General features: G+C 40.0%; 1 protein-coding gene and 1 non-coding gene across 2 annotated transcripts; one reads left to right on the top strand and one right to left on the bottom strand.

Annotated features, from left to right (window-relative positions):
• Nucleotides 1-1,254: 1,254 nt before the first annotated feature.
• Nucleotides 1,255-1,361, top strand: LOC115030015 (U6 spliceosomal RNA). The gene has a single exon (XR_003835608.1). It is a non-coding gene; the product is annotated as a U6 spliceosomal RNA (small nuclear RNA).
• A 9,505-nt stretch (nucleotides 1,362-10,866) lies between these two features.
• On the bottom strand, nucleotides 10,867-12,589 carry LOC110285811 (olfactory receptor 4D10). The gene has a single exon (XM_021152249.2). It carries the CDS (start codon nucleotides 12,401-12,403, stop codon nucleotides 11,468-11,470), a length of 936 nt encoding a protein of 311 aa, XP_021007908.1. The 5' UTR covers nucleotides 12,404-12,589; the 3' UTR covers nucleotides 10,867-11,467.
• Between the last annotated feature and the right edge of the window lie 7,267 nt (nucleotides 12,590-19,856).

Genomic DNA, 19,856 nt, shown 5'->3' with positions numbered 1-19,856 from the left:
GTAGATGTGCAAGTTTTTATATATGTCCTCCTACATGCTTAGTGTTGGTTATTATCCACCCCACCTTTTCCCTCATCCTTTCATCCTCTCATCCTCTTTCTCTTTAAGTCTCATTAGCCCAGGAGGCCCCCTTCTAATTGCACTTCTAATGTCTGTCGGCCTTTAGGTTGTTTTCTCTCTATTTTCCAAAGCTTTTGTGGTCTGTAGAAACATTCCAAGTTAAACACAAACATAAATTAAAGCACACATATGAAAGAGAGTGCTTGTACATGCTCTTTGTCTTGCTGGGCCTGAGTTATCTCACTTTGTATTTTCCAGTTCTCTCCATTTTTTTTCATGTTTCATTGTCTTTTTTTTTTTTTTTACACAGTTGAACGAAATTCCAGTGTGTAAATGTACTACATTTGCATTATCCATTTATCCATTCATCATTCAGTGGACATCTAGCTTGAGTCCATTCCCTAGGCAGAGGTAGCAGTGAACATGGATGTGTAGTTGTCTCTTTTGTAGGGTAGGGAGTATGCATCTGGGAGTGGTACAGTTGGGTCAAAGGGCAGATCTATGGTTAGGTTTCTGAGGAGCCTCCACACTGATTTCCAGAGTCATGACACCAATTTACAGCCCTCCCAGCAGGAAGGGAGGGTTTTCCTTTCTCTACACTTGGTTTCAGCAGTTGTCACTTGATTACCTAATAAAGGCTGTTCTTACTGGGGTGAGATGGACTCCCACAGTAGTTTTGATTCACAGTTCTCTGATGGGTAGGAATGTTGAACAGTTTGTATTTAAAGTATTCTTATACATTTACACATTTTTATTGTTTAACTGGGGTAATTGTTCTTTTTTTCCTTCCTTCCTCCCTCAGTTTTTTCAGAAAGATACAGTGAGTCAGTTTTTTCAGAAAGATACTAAGGAAGGAGATAAAGAGATTTGCGGAGTGGTGATCATAAAGCAAGATCCTACTCAGCTAGTTTGTTTGTTTGTTTGTTTATGCTTAGAAAGGCTGGTGGATTCCTGAGTTCTCAGTCAGTCTAATTTAGGTCTAGGGGTGGTTGGAATGGTAATTTCAGTGCAGGGTCCTACCCAGCTATCTTATTGTCTGTGCCTGTGCTTGCTGTTTTTTTCTTATGAATAAAGGGGGTGGGGACATGGGATGATGATTGATTCATGGCATAATCAAAAGGGAACCTGGGGTAAAGACTGAATTGATATATGGAATAAAAGACTGGACTTTTTGGTCTGCAAGAATGAGCTATCGTGCTCGCTTCGGCAGCACATATACTAAAATTGGAACGATACAGAGAAGATTAGCATGGCCCCTGCGCAAGGATGACACGCAAATTCGTGAAGCGTTCCATATTTTTAAGAAGGTAATCCCTCAACAAACCTAAAAGAAGACAGCCACAAGAACAAAATGCCAACTTTAACAACAAAAATAACAGGAAACAACAATTACTTTTCCTTAATATCTCTTAATATCAATGGACTCAACTCCCCGATAAAAAGACATAGACTAACAAACTGGCTACACAAACAAGACCCAACATTTTGCTGCTTACAGGAAACTCATCTCAGAGAAAAGGATAGACACTACCTCAGAATGAAAGGCTGGAAAACAATTTTCCAAGCAAATGGCATGAAGAAACAAGCTGGAGTAGCCATTCTAATATCTGATAAGATTGACTTCCAACCCAAAGTCATTAAAAAAGACAGGGAGGGACACTTCATACTCATCAAAGGTAAAATCCTCCAAGAGGAACTATCAATCCTGAATATCTATGCTCCAAATACAAAGGCAGCCACATTCATTAAAGAAACTTTAGTAAATCTCAAAGCACACATTGCACCTCATACAATAATAGTGGGAGACTTCAACACACCACTTTCACCAATGGACAGATCATGGAAACAGAAACTAAACAGGGACACAGAGAAACTAAGAGAAATTATGAATCAAATGGATCTGGCAGATATCTACAGAACATTCTATCCTAAAACAAAAGGATATACCTTCTTCTCAGCACCTCATGGTACCTTCTCCAAAATTGACCACATAATTGGTCACAAAGCAGGCCTCAACAGATACAAAAATATTGAAATTGTCCCATGCATCCTATCAGATCACCATGGACTAAGGCTGATCTTCAATAACAAAATAAATAATAGAAAGCCAACCTTCACGTGGAAACTGAACAACACTCTTCTCAATGATACCTTGGTCAAGGAAGGAATAAAGAAAGAAATTAAGGACTTTTTAGAGTTCAATGAAAATGAAGCCACAACATATCCAAACTTATGGGACGCAATGAAAGCATTTCTAAGAGGAAAACTCATAGCTCTGAGTGCCTCCAAAAGGAAACTAGAGAGAGCACACATTAGCAGCTTGACAACACACCTAAAAGCACTAGAACAAAAGGAAGCAAATTCACCCAAGAGGAGTAGACGGCAGGAAATAATCAAACTCAGGGGCGAAATCAACCAAGTGGAAACAAGAAAAACTATTCAAAGAATCAACCAATCAAGGAGCTGGTTCTTTGAGAAAATCAACAAGATAGATAAACCCTTAGCCAGACTCACTAGAGGGCACAGGGAAAGCATCCTAATTAACAAAATTAGAAATGAAAAAGGAGACATAACAACAGATCCTGAAGACATCCAAAACACCATCAGATCCTTCTACCAAAGGCTATACTCGACAAAACTGGAGAACCTGGATGAAATGGAGAAGTTCCTAGACAGATACCAGGTACCAAAGTTGAATCAAGATCAGGTTAATGATCTAAACAGCCCTATATCCCCCAAAGAAATAGAAGCAGTCATTAATAGTCTCCCAACTAAAAAAAGCCCAGGACCAGATGGGTTTAGTGCAGAGTTCTATCAGACCTTCAAAGAAGATCTAATCCCAGTTCTTCACAAACTATTCCACAAAATAGAAACAGAAGGTACTCTACCCAACTCATTCTATGAAGCCACAATTACTCTGATACCTAAACCACAAAAAGACCCAACAAAGATAGAAAACTTCAGACCAATATCCCTTATGAATATTGATGCAAAAATCCTCAATAAAGTTCTTGCTAACCGAATCCAAGAACACATCAAAACAATCATTCATCCTGACCAAGTAGGTTTCATCCCAGGGATGCAGGGATGGTTCAATATATGGAAATCCATCAACGTAATCCAGTATATAAACAAACTCAAAGACAAAAACCACATGGTCATCTCGTTAGATGCGGAAAAAGCATTTGACAAGATCCAACACCCATTCATGATAAAAGTCTTGGAAAGATCAGGAATTCAAGGCTCATACCTAAACATGATAAAAGCAATCTACAGCAAACCAGTAGCCAACATCAAAGTAAATGGTGAGAAGCTTGAAGCAATCCCTCTAAAATCAGGGACTAGACAAGGCTGTCCACTTTCTCCATACCTATTCAACATTGTACTTGAAGTCCTAGCCAGAGCAATTCGACAACAAAAGGAGATCAAAGGGATACAAATTGGAAAAGATGAAGTCAAAATATCACTTTTTGCAGATGATATGATAGTATATATAAGTGACCCTAAAAATTCCACCAGAGAACTCCTAAGCTTGATAAACAGCTTTGGTGAAGTAGCTGGATATAAAATTAACTCAAACAAATCAATGGCCTTTCTCTACACAAAGAATAAACAGGCTGAGAAAGAAATTAGGGAAACAACACCCTTCTCAATAGTCACAAATAATATAAAATATCTTGGCGTGACTCTAACTAAGGAAGTGAAAGATCTGTATGATAAAAACTTCAAGTCTCTGAAGAAAGAAATTATAGAAGATCTCAGAATATGGAAAGATCTCCCATGCTCATGGATTGGCAGGATCAACATTGTAAAAATGGCTATCTTGCCAAAAGCAATCTACAGATTCAATGCAATCCCCATCAAAATTCCAAATCAATTCTTCAACGAATTAGAAAGGGCAATCTGCAAATTCATCTGGAATAACAAAAAACCTAGGATAGCAAAAACTCTTCTCAAGGATAAAAGAACCTCTGGTGGAATCACCATGCCGGACCTAAAGCTCTACTACAGAGCAATTGTGATAAAAACTGCATGGTACTGGTATAGTGACAGACAAATAGACCAATGGAATAGAATTGAAGACCCAGAAATGAACCCACACACCTATGGTCACTTGATCTTCGACAAGGGAGCTAAAAACATCCAGTGGAAGAAAGACAGCATTTTCAACAAATGGTGCTGGCACAATTGGTTGTTAACATGTAGAAGAATGCGAATCGATCCATTCCTATCTCCTTGTACTAAGGTCAAGTCTAAGTGGATCAAGGAACTTCACATAAAACCAGAGACACTGAAACTTATAGAGGAGAAAGTGGGGAAAAGCCTTGAAGATATGGGCACAGGGGAAAAATTCCTGAATAGAACAGTAATGGCTTGTGCTGTAAGATCGAGAATTGACAAGTGGGACCTCATGAAACTACAAAGCTTCTGCAAGGCTAAAGACACCATCAATAAGACAAAAAAACCACCAACAGATTGGGAAAGGATCTTCACCTATCCTAAATCAGATAAGGGACTAATATCCAATATATATAAAGAACTCAAGAAGGTGGACTCCAGAAAGTCAAATAACCCCATTAAAAAATGGGGCTCAGAACTGAACAAAGAATTCTCACCTGAGGAATACCGAATGGCAGAGAAACACCTGAAAAAATGTTCAACATCCTTAATCATCAGGGAAATGCAAATCAAAACAACCCTGAATTTCCACCTCACACCAGTCAGAATGGCTAAGATCAAAAATTCAGGTGACAGCAGTTGCTGGCGAGGATGTGGAGAAAGAGGAACACTCCTCCATTGTTGGTGGGATTGCAAGCTTGTACAACCACTCTGGAAATCAGTCTGGCGGTTCCTCTGAAAATTGGACATAGTACTACCGGAGGATCCAGCAATACCTCTCCTGGGCATATATCCAGAAGATGTCCCAACCGGTAAAAAGGACACATGTTCCACTATGTTCATAGCAGCCCTATTTATAATAGCCAGAAGCTGGAAAGAACCCAGATGTCCCTCAACAGAGGAATGGATACAGAAATTATGGTACATTTACACAATGGAGTACTACTCAGCTATTAAAAAGAATGAATTTATGAAATTCCTAGCCAAATGGATGGACCTGGAGGGCATCATCTTGAGTGAAGTAACACAATCACAAAAGAACTCACACAATATGTATTCACTGATAAGTGGATATTAGCCCAAAACTTAGGATACCCAAGATTTAAGATACAATTTGCTAAACGCATGAAACTCAAGAAGAATGAAGACCAAAGTGTGGACACTGTGCACCTTCTTAGAATTGGGAACAAAACACCCAGGGAAGGAGTTACAGAGACAAAGTTCGTAGCGGTGATGAAAGGATGGACCATTTAGAGACTGCCGTATCCAGGGATCCATCCCATAATCAACTTCTAAACGCTGACACCATTGCATACACTAGCAAGATTTTGCTGAAAGGACCCAAATATAACTGTCTCTTGTGAGACGATGCTGGGGCCTAGCCAACACAGGAGTGGATGTTCACAGTCAGCTATTGGATGTATCACAGGGCTCCCAATGGAGAAGCTAGAGAAAGTACCCAAGGAGCTAAAGGGATCTGCAACCCTATTGTTGGAACAACATGATGTACTAACCAGAACCCCGGAGCTCTTGTCTCTAGCTGCATATGTATCGAAAGATGGCCTAGTCAGCCATCAGTGGAAAGAGAGGCCCATTGGACTCGCAAACTTTATATGCCCCAATATAGGGGAATGCCAGGGCCAAAAGAATGGGAATGGGTGGGTAGGGAAGTGGGGGGCGCTATGGGGGACTTTTGGGATAGCATTGGAAACGTAATTGAGGAAAATATGTAAGAAAAATATTAAAAAAAAAAAAAAAAAGAAAGTGCAATCTGCAAATTCATCTGGAATAACAAAAAACCTAGGATAGCAAAAACTCTTCTCAAGGATAAAAGAACCTCTGGTGGAATCACCATGCCGGACCTAAAGCTCTACTACAGAGCAATTGTGATAAAAACTGCATGGTACTGGTATAGTGACAGACAAATAGACCAATGGAATAGAATTGAAGACCCAGAAATGAACCCACACACCTATGGTCACCTGATCTTCGACAAGGGAGCTAAAAACATCCAGTGGAAGAAAGACAGCATTTTCAACAAATGGTGCTGGCACAATTGGTTGTTAACATGTAGAAGAATGCGAATCGATCCATTCCTATCTCCTTGTACTAAGGTCAAGTCTAAGTGGATCAAGGAACTTCACATAAAACCAGAGACACTGAAACTTATAGAGGAGAAAGTGGGGAAAAGCCTTGAAGATATGGGCACAGGGGAAAAATTCCTGAATAGAACAGTAATGGCTTGTGCTGTAAGATCGAGAATTGACAAGTGGGACCTCATGAAACTACAAAGCTTCTGCAAGGCTAAAGACACCATCAATAAGACAAAAAAACCACCAACAGATTGGGAAAGGATCTTCACCTATCCTAAATTAGATAGGGGACTAATATCCAATATATATAAAGAACTCAAGAAGGTGGACTCCAGAAAGTCAAATAACCCCATTAAAAAATGGGGCTCAGAACTGAACAAAGAATTCTCACCTGAGGAATACCAAATGGCACAGAAACACCTGAAAAAATGTTCAACATCCTTAATCATCAGGGAAATGCAAATCAAAACAACCCTGAGATTCCACCTCACACCAGTCAGAATGGCTAAGATCAAAAATTCAGGTGACAGCAGATGCTGGCGAGGATGTGGAGAAAGAGGAACACTCCTCCATTGTTGGTGGGATTGCAAGCTTGTACAACCACTCTGGAAATCAGTCTGGCGGTTCCTCTGAAAATTGGACATAGTACTACCGGAGGATCCAGCAATACCTCTCCTGGGCATATATCCAGAAGATGTCCCAACCGGTAAAAAGGACACATGCTCCACTATGTTCATAGCAGTCCTATTTATAATAGCCAGAAGCTGGAAAGAACCCAGATGTCCCTCAACAGAGGAATGGATACAGAAATTATGGTACATTTACACAATGGAGTACTACTCAGCTATTAAAAAGAATGAATTTATGAAATTCCTAGCCAAATGGATGGACCTGGAGGGCATCATCTTGAGTGAAATCACACAATCACAAAAGAACTCACACAATATGTATTCACTGATAAGTGGATATTAGCCCAAAACTTAGGGTACCCAAGATATAAGATACAATTTGATAAACGCATGAAACTCAAGAAGAATGAAGACCAAAGTGTGGACACTGTGCACCTTCTTAGAATTGGGAACAAAACACCCAGGGAAGGAGTTACAGAGACAAAGTTCGTAGCTGTGAGGAAAGGATGGACCATTTAGAGACTGCCGTATCCAGGGATCCATCCCATAATCAGCTTCTAAACGCTGACACCATTGCATACACTAGCAAGATTTTGCTGAAAGGACCCAAATATAGCTGTCTCTTGTGAGACGATGCCGGGGCCTAGCAAACACAGGAGTGGATGTTCACAGTCAGCTATTGGATGTATCACAGGGCTCCCAATGGAGAAGCTAGAGAAAGTACCCAAGGAGCTAAAGGGATCTGCAACCCTATTGTTGGAACAACATGATGTACTAACCAGAACCCCGGAGCTCTTGTCTCTAGCTGCATATGTATCGAAAGATGGCCTAGTCGGCCATCAATGGAAAGAGAGGCCCATTGGACTTGCAAACTTTATATGCCCCAATATAGGGGAATGCCAGGGCTAAAAGAATGGGAATGGGTGGGTAGGGAAGTGGGGGGCGCTATGGGGGACTTTTGGGATAGCATTGGAAATGTAATTGAGGAAAATATGTAATAAAAATATTAAAAAAAAAAAGAAAAGAAAAAAAAAAGAATGAGCTATCTTCAAGAGAGATAGAATAATAAAAATAAAAATCTCAAGAGAGTTTTTAGAATAATAAGAGAAAACTGCCTCAAGCAGAGTCGAACACACACACACACACACACACACACACACACACACACACACTCACACAGACAGAAAGACAGAGAGACAGAGAGACAGACAGAGAGACAGAGAGAGAACAGAACACAGAGAGCACACTCTCGAAAGCTGTCTTGAGCAGAACACAGGTTTGCAGCTTGGAGCCATGATTTGATTTTGAGTCTTTTGTTTTGCTGCTATCAAATGCTCCTTCTCCTAGAACCCGTCTCCAAGCTGAGGCTGGTCCTTGGGAACCATCATCATACCTGGCCCACTTGTTTTCTTCATTTTCCATTTTTTATTTCTTTGTGAATTCTAGACATATTAATGATTTGATAGATATGTAGCTAATGAAGTTTCTTTCCCATCATGTAAGCTACCTTTTTACCCAGTTGACCATTTCTGTTGCTTTACAAAAGCCTTTTAATTTAATAAGGTTCAATGTGTTAAATCTTTCCTTACCTCCTAAGCATCCAGGGTTCTATTAGAAAGTCTTTACTTTTTGCCGGTATCTTTTGCTGAATGTCCTACATTTTTGTCCAGAAGTGTCATCATATTTTTTTTTAAATAGGGAAAGATGCTATATATAATCTACTTTTGTTTATCTGATAAGGTTTCCTACATTTTCATTGGAAATATAATTCTTTGTTGACTGGTATCTTCTGTTAGCAATTTGAATTTGTTTTCTTGTCTTTGAATCCATTTCTTATGAGAATTCAGCTCTTAAAGTGATTCAATATTCCTTGTATGTGATAAGTCATTTTTTCCTGATTATTTTCAGTTTGGCAAGTTTTATTTTTATTTGTTTGTTTGTGTTTTTCGAGACAGGGTTTCTCTGTGTTCCCCTGGCTGTCCTGGAACTCACCCTGTAGACCAGGCTGGCCTCGAACTCAGAAATCCGCCTGCCTCTGCCTCCCTAGTGCTGGGATTAAAGGGGAAAGTTTTATTATGGTATTTAAGTGTAGAGTTTTTGTGTGTACTTATAAGGTAAGTACACACAAAAACTCTACACTTAAATACCATAATATATATACACACACACACGTGTGTGTGTGTGTGTGTGTGTGTGTGTGTGTGTAATGTTTTTAAACAGAAGTTGTAAGCTTCAGTCCATTACTTATCCTTGGACTCTTGCCATGCATAGGTTCTTTTGCCTCATGGTATCTCACAGGTGTCTATGACTCTCTTCATTTCTCTTTACTTGTTTATCTTTATGCTTCTCAGATTGTACAACTTATGTTTTCTCTCAAAGTATTGATTGATTTAGTGCTTTGACATACAGCAAGTACTAAATAATTGTTGACTGAAGCAATGCTTGGAAAGCCAATCACGAGCTACATCTTTAGGATGATTTTACAGAGGTCTTTGCCTCTAGTTTAGGACCTTGACTTAGTGAACTTTCAAATTTTATACTCATATCTATTTGATTCTTTAGAGTGTTAACATTGTTTCCACTTTGTGATCATGCCCATCTCCTCAAGGAGCTTCAGCCACTTTCTCACGTTTGTACAGTAGAGAAGAGGAGATGCTGCATCTGGGTCTGTGTAGTCCTGTGGCATTCTCCATGACCAGCTCTGGTCCATTAAAAAGCTGTCTGCACCTCTTTCATCCAATAAACTATGGTCATAAAAGAAGATCACAGTGGTACCTGCATGGTTGGGCTTTTCAGAGACTAAATGTGGGTGTGCCTGCCTGTCAAATTCGGACTATACACTTCAAAGAACCCACCTCTGAGTTTGTTGATTTCTTTCCTGCATGCTTAACAATGCCATTGAACCCCCACACCCAATACCTCATTTCAGTCTTCAGATTCTGATTCGATAGATTTCATGTATATATATATATATATATATATATATATATATATATATATATATATATAATTTATCAGCTGCGAAGGTTATCAGCTATTCCCTCTTAAAACAGTGCTTTTTCATTCCTATTATTTTCTCTAGAAACTCCTCTTATATTCAGCATTTATTATGTTCATTCACTTTCTTCTCCATGTTTATCATTACCATTTTCTGTATCCTATCTCTGTGGTGTGACACTTTCTTAGTCTTTACTGACTTGTTTTTCATGGTTTGCTTAGTTTGTCTTCAAAACAAAACAAGACAAAACAACTCTGTACCACTTGACCAGGGGTGGCAAGGCCACAGTGGGCTGTCCACCCTCTGGCATTAAACACTAATTAAGACTATGCTCTACAGACTTGCCTACAAGCCAGTCTTATAGAAGCAGTTTCTCAATCAAGGTTCCCTCTTTCCAGATGATCCTCGCTTGTTTCAAGCTGATAAAAAGTAACCAGAACAGCATTTTACAAAAATATCTTTTACTTTTTTCTCTAAACATTTATGTTATTTATTTCATTACTCAAGTACTTAATATCTTTGGTTGTAAAATTTACTCTGACCTGAATTATTGCAGCAGTATTTGATCTTAGTGTAAATCTAGAGCATAATTTTCAAATACACTGTTTTATCTTATAGGAACATTCCAGCATTTTTCTGTAAAAATAATTACATATTTGCTTTTCAGCTACTCTCCATGGGGAAACAATGCATGTCATTATATGCATGGTATTATCTTTCTAAATATAAGAAATGTCAATTTCTAAACCTTGCTTCCCATAAGTCAAATATGAGAATGTGAGTCTGCATTATTATCAGTTATTGTAATCGCTATTATTAACTTCTAGAAACATTTCACTGAATCCTTTATCTCAGTCCTCCCAGATACAGTGATACAGAACGAGGAAAGAAATACATTTTGTTCTTCTGTATGTGATTACACTGAGTTCAGGTTTCCAAGGCTTGCTGTATCTACTCACAACATAGGTTAGAATATTTCTAAGCAGTACTTGATTGCATTGTGCTCACACAATGTTTTTGAGTCTGCTTTTTTAGACACATAGGATCTAGTTCACAGCACGGCTATTTAAGTAATTTCTATATTCTTCTATGAAGGCTCCCATGAAGATTTGTCTGTTCTAGAAATCAAATCAATTTTAAACATGAAAATCTAGCTGGGTATAGTGGTTCACAACTCTAACCCCAGCACTTAGGAGGCCGAGACAGGAAGGTTTCTGAGAACTCGAGGCCTGTGCAAATAGTGAGTTCCAGAGTAGACAGCATTGTATAATGAAATTTGTGTCAGGAAACAAAACACAAAAGCAAAGCAGAACTAAAGTATGATTACAGTATGCAACGATCTAGTTCATGCATTTATTTCTTCATATTTCACAGATTCCATTGAGATTTACTTGGTGATTCTGTGACACAGTATTTTACATACTGAAAACATACGGGAGAATTAAAACTATCAATTTGAGATCTTTTGGGCTGTTTTATGCCACAGTGGGAAGAAAAGTGACAGACAAGTATAAAGAATAAAGCTTATTTTATGTACAAATGTTTGAAAATGTTGTGACAGGGATGAGTTATTGCTCTTCTCTATCAAAAGGTTCAAGTCTTTTTCTAAGTCTCCTCATGGCTGACTTCATTTCCTGGTTCCTCAGAGTATAGATCAAGGGGTTTAGCAGAGGGGAGATGACTGTGAAGGTGACAGAGATGGCTTTATCTGTGGGGAGGGCAGTGAAGGGCCTGGCATAGACATAGATGCAGGGCACAAAATGCAGGGTGACCACAGTGATGTGGGAGGTGCAGGTGGAGATGGCTTTCTTCCTGCCCTCTCCTGAATGAGATCTAAGCATCATAAGAATGACTGTGTACGAAACCACCAACAATACAAACCACAGAGTAGCAACCAGGCCATTATTGGAAATCATCAGCAGCTCAAGAACAAAGATGTCTGTGCAGGCAAGTTTGATGACCTGGGGGACATCACAGTAGAAAGTGTCAAGAACATTGGGTCCACAGAAGGGAAGTGTCAGCAAGAGAGAAATCTGCACTATGGAGTGGGCAAAGCCCCCCACCCAGGAGGCCACTATTAACCCAATGCAACGGCCCCTGCTCATGATGGTCACATAGTGCAAGGGCTTAGAGATGGCCACATATCGATCTAGAGCCATCACAGACAGAGAAAACACATCCACTCCCCCAATAAGGTGGAAGAAGAACATCTGAGTGAGACAGCCATTGAAAGAGATGGTCTTTCTGTCTGAGAGAAGGTCCACCAGAACCTTGGGGGCAGTGATGGAGGAAAAGCAGATATCAGCAACAGACAAATTCCTGAGCAAGAAATACATGGGGGTGTGAAGGCGAGACTCACATGTCACTGTGATCATGATGAGAAGGTTCCCCAGCAGAGTTGTCACATACACCAGGAGAAGGAAAAGAAAGAGCACCATGCTCACTTCTTGACTTTGGGTCAGTCCAAGGAAAATAAGTTCTTTCACCCTGGTATAGTTTTCCATCTCATTAAATCTCCTTCTTTCTTTGCCTTTTTGTTTCGAGACTTGGGCTGCTTCTCTTGTCTTCCTAGGATGAAGTTGATTTCTTCTGCTTTGCCAACGTGCTCAAAAGTGGTGGAGTTGTCCACATTTTAAATATCATAATCTGGTAATCAAGTCTGGCTACCAATTACAAAGCAAGTCATTAATCTTTTCCTATGGAGAAATGTTAGGAAAAAAATATAATAGGTAGTGACAGTTAAGCATCAGATTTTAAAACAGAAACATTACTGATGTACAGTTTAATGCTTTATCAGTTTTTTCTGCTTTAATAAAATCTACTCAAATCTCTTGGCCAGCTATCTTACTTTGGGGGCTACTTTTTAAGAGTTCAGGTTGACTTTTTAAGAGCATGAAATGGAAAAACCTTCTTCAGGTTCTGTGTTTACCTGTCCCCATTTTTGTTAACACTATTATTAATTTTCTACATTGCACAAGATCACATTTGGACAGAGACACTATGCAAGCTTTGGCTATCTGAAACATGGTTTTTATTCCCTCATAGTCTGCCACTGAGTTGCTGAATGATGGGGATTCTGATTTATCTGCTGTAACCTGCAGACGATATTGAACCTAGCAATCAGGGAGAAGGAGGTAACTGGGCCAAGGGGACTCACGGGAAACGACAGAAGACTGAAGAAGGATGTAGTTTCCTGAGTCTTACCGTGGGCTCCTAGTTTCAGCCTCCGGCAGAGAACAGGAGCTGCCTCGAGATCTGCTTCCTTCACAGGTTGCGATTCTCATTCCCTCTGTCTGCATCATCAATCATCTTATCCATCTTTAGGTTGCTGAGGAAGAACAGTTGTGGAGTTAAGATTTTTTTTTTTTTTTTTTGCCTACTTCTCATTTCAAAGGCAAAGTGCCTTGTAATGGCTCTCTTGTGTATTCCTATTAAGAAGGGATTTTACTAATTTTTAGTAGATGAAGAAAGGTGAATTAATTTCCTCAAACTCAATACATTGTTACATTGTGAAACTGAAATTTGGTGGGATTATGTTCAATCCCAAAGCTATTTGATGCACTACAATAGTGATTGTACAAGAATTCAGCAGGATTTATTTCAACTCATTTTTGGAGTAAAAGTAGTAAAAAAAAGTCCCCAAAGAGTTATTTGTCTAAACAGCTATAAAATTTCCTGATAAACCCAGAGTCAGCTCAAGAACAACTACTGTATCACACATCTGTAGGAGCCTCCATAAGGCTGTGCAGTAGAATAGGGAACAAAATACCCATGAAAGGAGTTACAGAGACAAAGTTTGGAGCTAAGACGAAAGGATGGACTATCCAGAGACTACTCCACCCAGCGATCCATCCCATAATCATCCACCAAACCCAGATACTATTGCAGATGCCAGCAAGATTTTGCTGAAAGGACCCTGATATAGCTGTCTCTTGTGAGGTTATGCCAGTGCCTGGCAAATACAGAAGTGGATGCTCACAGTCATCTATAGGATGGAACACAGGGCCCCCAATGGAGGAGCTAGAGAAAGTACCCAAGGAGCTGAAGGGGTCTGCAACCCTATAGGTGGAACAGCAATATGAACTAACCAGTACCCCCAGAGCTCGTGTCTCTAGCTGCATATGTATCAGAAGATGGCCTAGTCGGCCATCATTGGGAAGAGAGGCTCCTTGGTCTTACAAACTTTATATGCCCCAGTACAGGGGAAAGCCAGGGCCAAGAAGTGGGAGTGGGTGGGTAAGGGAGCAGGGCGGGTTTGCGGGGAGGGTATAGGGAACTTTCGGGATAGCATTTAAAATGTAAATAAAGAAATATCTAATTAAAAAAAAAAAAACCAGAGCCAGACTCCTTCAAGTTAGATTTGATTACATTCCTCACACTGAATTTACTAGGAATTTGAGAGACATACATTTAGTCAAGGAGTCCTTCAGGCCTTTCTCACACATTTTGTGATGCTTACAGCACTGTTGGGGATGAACTAACATACATACAGACAACACAGACACAAATGCAGCAAGGTTTTGCCCTGGAGAAATGTTCTGGTGGAAATACAAGTGTTTAAGACCATCCACAGCCTTGAGAACAGTAGCAGCATTCTATCTAGGGCTGACATGAGAAGGGTTTGTGGAGGAGGCAAAGGACTGTCATAGTCTGGAAGAATAACAGAAGTGAAAAAAATAACAGGGATTAGGGGGGAGAAGATACACTGGGGTGTGGCTACACAGAGAACCCAAAAAAGCAGTGCAGTGGGTGAGTTTAGGGGAACACACAATGAAAGGACTTGTAACAGATTATACCTTGCCTCATTACCTATGCAAAACCCATTTTAAATGTTGCATTTCATGGTTCTTGGGTATTGTATGGTGAATGAATGAGTGATATAAGCCTATTGCCCTTTAAGTATTTTATGCAAGCAAGCTTGCATAATCAGGAGGAGATAGAAATAGAAATAGAAATAGAAATAGAAATAGAAATAGAAATAGAAATAGAAATAGAAATAGAAATAGAAATAGAAATAGAAATAGAAATAGAAATAGAAATAGAAAGAGACACACTGCCCACCCATCCCCAACTTCAGGTTCATATTGTATTACAGCGATTTTTGAAAATATCTGTCTGAAGAATCTCATTTGACAGAAACTCCTTATGTTGATTTTAACATGTAGCAGCCACATATTAGGCTCTCAACAAATTCCTGATGATGTATCTAGTGTACCAGAATTCTACATGTTTTAAAAAAACATCCTTGTTTCCAACACTTAACACACACCTCTGTTATGTTTGTGTGTGTGTGTGTGTGAGATGATTATCTTCAGTTTGAAATATCTGATATCTCTGGAAAATATTCAAAATTAATTTTGTTAAACATCAATGACAACATCTGAATTTCAGCATGCACAACCTTAATGCTAGATCCCTAAATGCCTTTACTCACTGTCTTTGATCTAGAGCTTCAAACGAAAATCATATGCTATTTAGCGCAGCATACAACAACATAATTCTTGGAAAAAGATGTCCTGTTGAAGATTTGAATGCCCTTGCTCCATTTTCAGAAGAGAAAGAGCGAACTCCAGAATCTGCCTCTTTAAGGCTCTTGGACTTGGACAGTGTCCCTGTCTTATGCTCAAATCCCTCAACCTCAGGGTTAATATAAGAATGACAATGAGAGAATCATTGGACAGGAAAGCAGCAGTAACTGATTCTAGATTTGATGATGCAGTTTCAATGGGACTCATTAAAATGCTATCAAAACATGCATGTCTGCACTCACAGACATCAACAGATTATGACCAGTGTACAAATTCCTTAGAGGTCACAGAAGAGAACATTAGATTTGTATATTTAGCATCTTGCACTGGGCCTCTATGTTGTGACCTGATCCTTTAGTGTCAGGTCTGTTATGAGAGCTACTGGGCAAGGATATGGAACTGGAGTGGCTAGTTTCACTGATGGTAATTACTAAATTGTCACTAACAGATACAGTAATCTGTGAAGAAACAGAGACCTGATATAGAAAAAGCCACTACAAAGTCCATGTCTGTGATAAGAGTGCAATCTGATTCCCCCACTTTCCACTTACTCTGCTCTGTTAAAGCATGCCAAACAACATATCTAAATCATGCCCAGGGTCTGTCTTCTTGTTTTCAAAAGCATAAAAGATGTACATTTGAATATATATCTTTGTAACATGGAAACAAGCTTTGAAGAAGTCAGAAAGACTGGCCCTCCAGTGGTTTCATAATCCTTTCACCAAGCAGAAAACAGCAGAGGCCCCTAAAACTGTTTGTTGCTATTTCTAGAGCCACAAACTCTGCCTCATCACAGTGATCCAGGGTTGCATGCACCCTTAGTTTGACTTTTCCTTTCTTTCCTAGCCATCGTCTAGTGTATTTCTTGAAAAGCAACTGATATAAAGAAAGGAGGAGACAAAGGCGCCCCTTATCAAAGGGATAAATGGTTTCACAAATTATGCATAAGGAGGGCTGGTGAGATGGCTCAGTGGGTAAGAGCACCCAACTGCTCTTCCAGAGGTCCAGAGTTCAAATCCCAGCAACCACATGGTGGCTCACAACCATCCGTAACGAGATCTGGTGCCACTCTTCTGGAGTGTCTGAAGACAGCTACAGTGTACTTACATATAATAAATAAATAAATCTTTAAAAAAAATTATGCATAAGGAGACAGTAAGAGGAGCCTTTGGGCCATGCAATACACTTTGTTGAAGAAGAATTTGAATAAACATGCCAATATTTTGTCATATTTTGTAAATAACAAGTTTATTTGTTATATTTTGTTATATAAGAATGGAATTTGAAGATAAAAATAAAACCAGGGCAAGAATAAATAAATAAACTCAAAGCAAGAGTTTCTATTCATCCAAAAAAGGAATTAGTAATGATATAGGACCTTTGGAGTTTCTAGCTTATATTGAGCATGCAGAAAAGATGGAAGTTTAGTATTCACCCAGGGAATTGAATCTCCAACATACAAGACATCCTGGGTTCAATGTCAAGCACTGCATAAGCTGGGCATAGTGGTTCTTACCTATAACCCCAGCACTCCCGGGAGAAGCAGAAGGATCAGAAGATTAAGAGCAGCCTCCACAATATTGTGAGATGGAGACCAGCCTAAGGAACAGGACTCCTACTCCTCTCTCTATGTCATTCATTCTTTTAGGGATCAGGGATGAGTGAGACAGTGAGACAGAGACATATCCCTATGACATTCTAGTGGGATGATAAAGTTATTTTAAAACAAATTAAATTAGCTGGATGTATTGGCATACAACTTTAATCCTAGCATCCTAACACTTGGGAGGGAGAGGCAGGAGGCTCTCTGACAATTCAAGGTCTGCCTGGTCTGCATTATGAATTCCAGAACAGATAGGACTATGTGGAGAGACCCTATCTCAAAAAAGCCACCCAAAATTTAATGATGAAATTACATAAACAAAGCAAGCCATAGTTAAAAATTGAAAGCAACTTAGTAGTGAGACATTTATTTTTTGATGTATTTATTTTAAATTACCAATGTGTATACATGTGTGGGTGCAGGTACCTGTGGAATCTGGAAGACAGCATCATATCTGCCTGGAGCTCAAGTTATAGATATCTATACCTATGATATCTGTGAGCTATCTAATGTTGGTGCTGGGAACAGAAATCAGATCCTCTGCAAAAGTAGTACCCACCTGTGATGGTTTGTATATTCTTGGACCAGGGAGTGGCACAATCTGGAGGTGTGGCCTGGTTGGAATAGGTGTGTCACTGTGGGTGTGGGCTTAAGACTCTCACCCCAGTTGCCTGGAAGTCAGTCTTCCACTAGCAGCCTTTGGATGAAGACATAGAACTCTCAGCTCCTCCGGGACCATGCCTGCCTGGATGCTGCCATGCTCCCACGTTGATGGTAATGGACTGAACCTCTGAATCTGTAAGCCAGCCCAAATTAAATGTTGTTTTTTATAAGACTTGCCTTGGTCATGATGTCTGTTCACAGCAGTAAAACCCTAACTAAGACAGAAGTTGGTACCAGGGACTGGGGTATTGTTGTGATAGGCCTGACCATGCTTTTATTTGAAAGAATGTGGATTTTGGGACTTTGGATTTGGAAAGCAGTGGAATGCTTTGAATGGGGCTTAATGGGTCATCCTAGTAGGAATATGGAAGACTTTGTTGCTGAGAGTAATCTGAACTGTGTTGACCTGGCCCAAGAGATTTCAAAGGAGAAGAATTTCAGAATGTGGCATAAAGACTGTTTTTGTAGTATTTTGGTGAAAAATGTGGCTACTTTTTGCCCTTGCCTGAAAAGTCTGTCTGAGGCTAAGACTCAGATTAATTGCACTGACAAAGGAAATTTTAAAAAAGCTCAGCAGAGACTTTGTTCTCTGGTTAAGTCTTATGAAGAGAAGTTTGAACAAGCATAGCAAGCTTAGAAAGGAAAAATATAAAATATATGGTATGAGTATTAAAGGGGTACCAGGAAGTGAAATGGAGCAAAATCCTGTGTTCTAGGAGTTAACAGATTAAGGGAGTGGGACCTTGGGGCAAGATCCTACTCAGCTAAATTTAGATACAGGCATGGTGGTACACACCTTTAATCCCAGGAGGCAGGCCTGCTGATCTCTGCGATCAAGGCCAATCTACAGAGCAAGACCCAGGATAGTCAAGCTTAGGCAGTGAAGGATTTGGAAAACAGAAAGCCAGTGACAATGTAATAGTACAAATGGATCATGTTTTAATTCCTGCCAGCAGCAGAACTCCTCGGCAGCTTCAGCCATGTGGCTCTGGCTCTAGAGTTAAGAATGGAAGGAACTACTGGGACAATTGATGCTGGTTAGCTGGAGCTAAGAAATTAGCAGTGATTATGAAGAGACCAGCATCACTGAGGTGAAATCTTCTGAGAAGTGTTTTCTGGGAGCACAAAGAAGCTGTGTTCCAGAGATAGCCAAGGTTGTACCTCATGCTGCAGCTGGACTTGGTAATGTGTAAGAATCACCCAGGTGGTACTGGTTTTGAAGGCATGAAGGTGCCATGAAGAACAGCTGAGGCTTGGCTCTGTGAGAGGTCATGGAAGGCAATTGGAGAAGATATAGCCTCAGCTGTAGTTGATGGCCCAGGACTGAAGGGGTCGTGCAAAGGATTTGAGGCTTGGCACCATGAAGAGAGCCTATGAGAGGCTATTGGTGAAGCCTAGTTGGAGTGGAACACCCCAGTGTATTGGAGATGTCAGTACCATGGGATAATCACCAAGAACAGCAGCCATAGTGGAGTGGATCAACCGGAGCTTAGAGTGCTATAAAGGGCAGAGCTGGAGAAGTGATACCAGCCTTTAGGAGGAGCTCAAAAGAGCAAGTGGGACCCCAGACACTGAAACAAGAAGCTGTAACATTGAAATTGCCTTGAAGACTCAAAGATGTAAAAGATGCCAGAGCCATGGCATACATGCTGAGGAAAGCTGCTAACAGGGAGTGGAACTAGCCCAGGAGAAAGCAGTTTGTTGCAGTCAACAAAGATGAAAAAGGAATGGAGATCTGAAGACCACTTTGACATCAGCCATGGAGATGCAGAGTTTGGAATTTGCCCAGCTGGTTTCCTGCCTTGCTTTGGGGATTACAGTTAATTAGTTGGATGAATCTCAGAAGAGACCTTGAACTTTGGACTTTTAACATTGTTGAGACTGCTATAGACTATGAGGACTTTTAAAGTTGGACTAAATACATTTGCATTATGCTATGTTTAAGTATGGCCCCCATAGACTTATGTTTTTGAACAAGTCTATGAGGGCCAGGGAGTGGAATGTGACGGTTTGTATATTCTTGGACCAGGGAGTGCCACAATCTGGAGGTGTGGCCTGGTTGGAATAGGTGTGTCACTGTGGGTGTGGGCTTAAGACTCTCACCCCAGTTGCCTGGAAGTCAGTCTTCCACTAGCAGCCTTTGGGTGAAGACATAAAACTCTC

The sequence above is a fragment of the Mus caroli genome, unplaced genomic scaffold (assembly GCF_978045245.1).
Source record: "Mus caroli unplaced genomic scaffold, Mus_caroli_1 scaffold_20, whole genome shotgun sequence".
Classification (NCBI taxonomy): Eukaryota; Metazoa; Chordata; class Mammalia; order Rodentia; family Muridae; genus Mus; species Mus caroli.
The sequence above is the reverse complement of the archived record's forward strand: the minus strand, read 5'-3'. Positions and strand labels throughout refer to the sequence as shown.

Coding starts and splice junctions, on each gene's coding strand:
- LOC110285811 (XM_021152249.2), bottom strand. CDS start 12,403: ATGGAAAACTATACCAGGGTGAAAGAACTTATTTTCCTTGGACTGACC.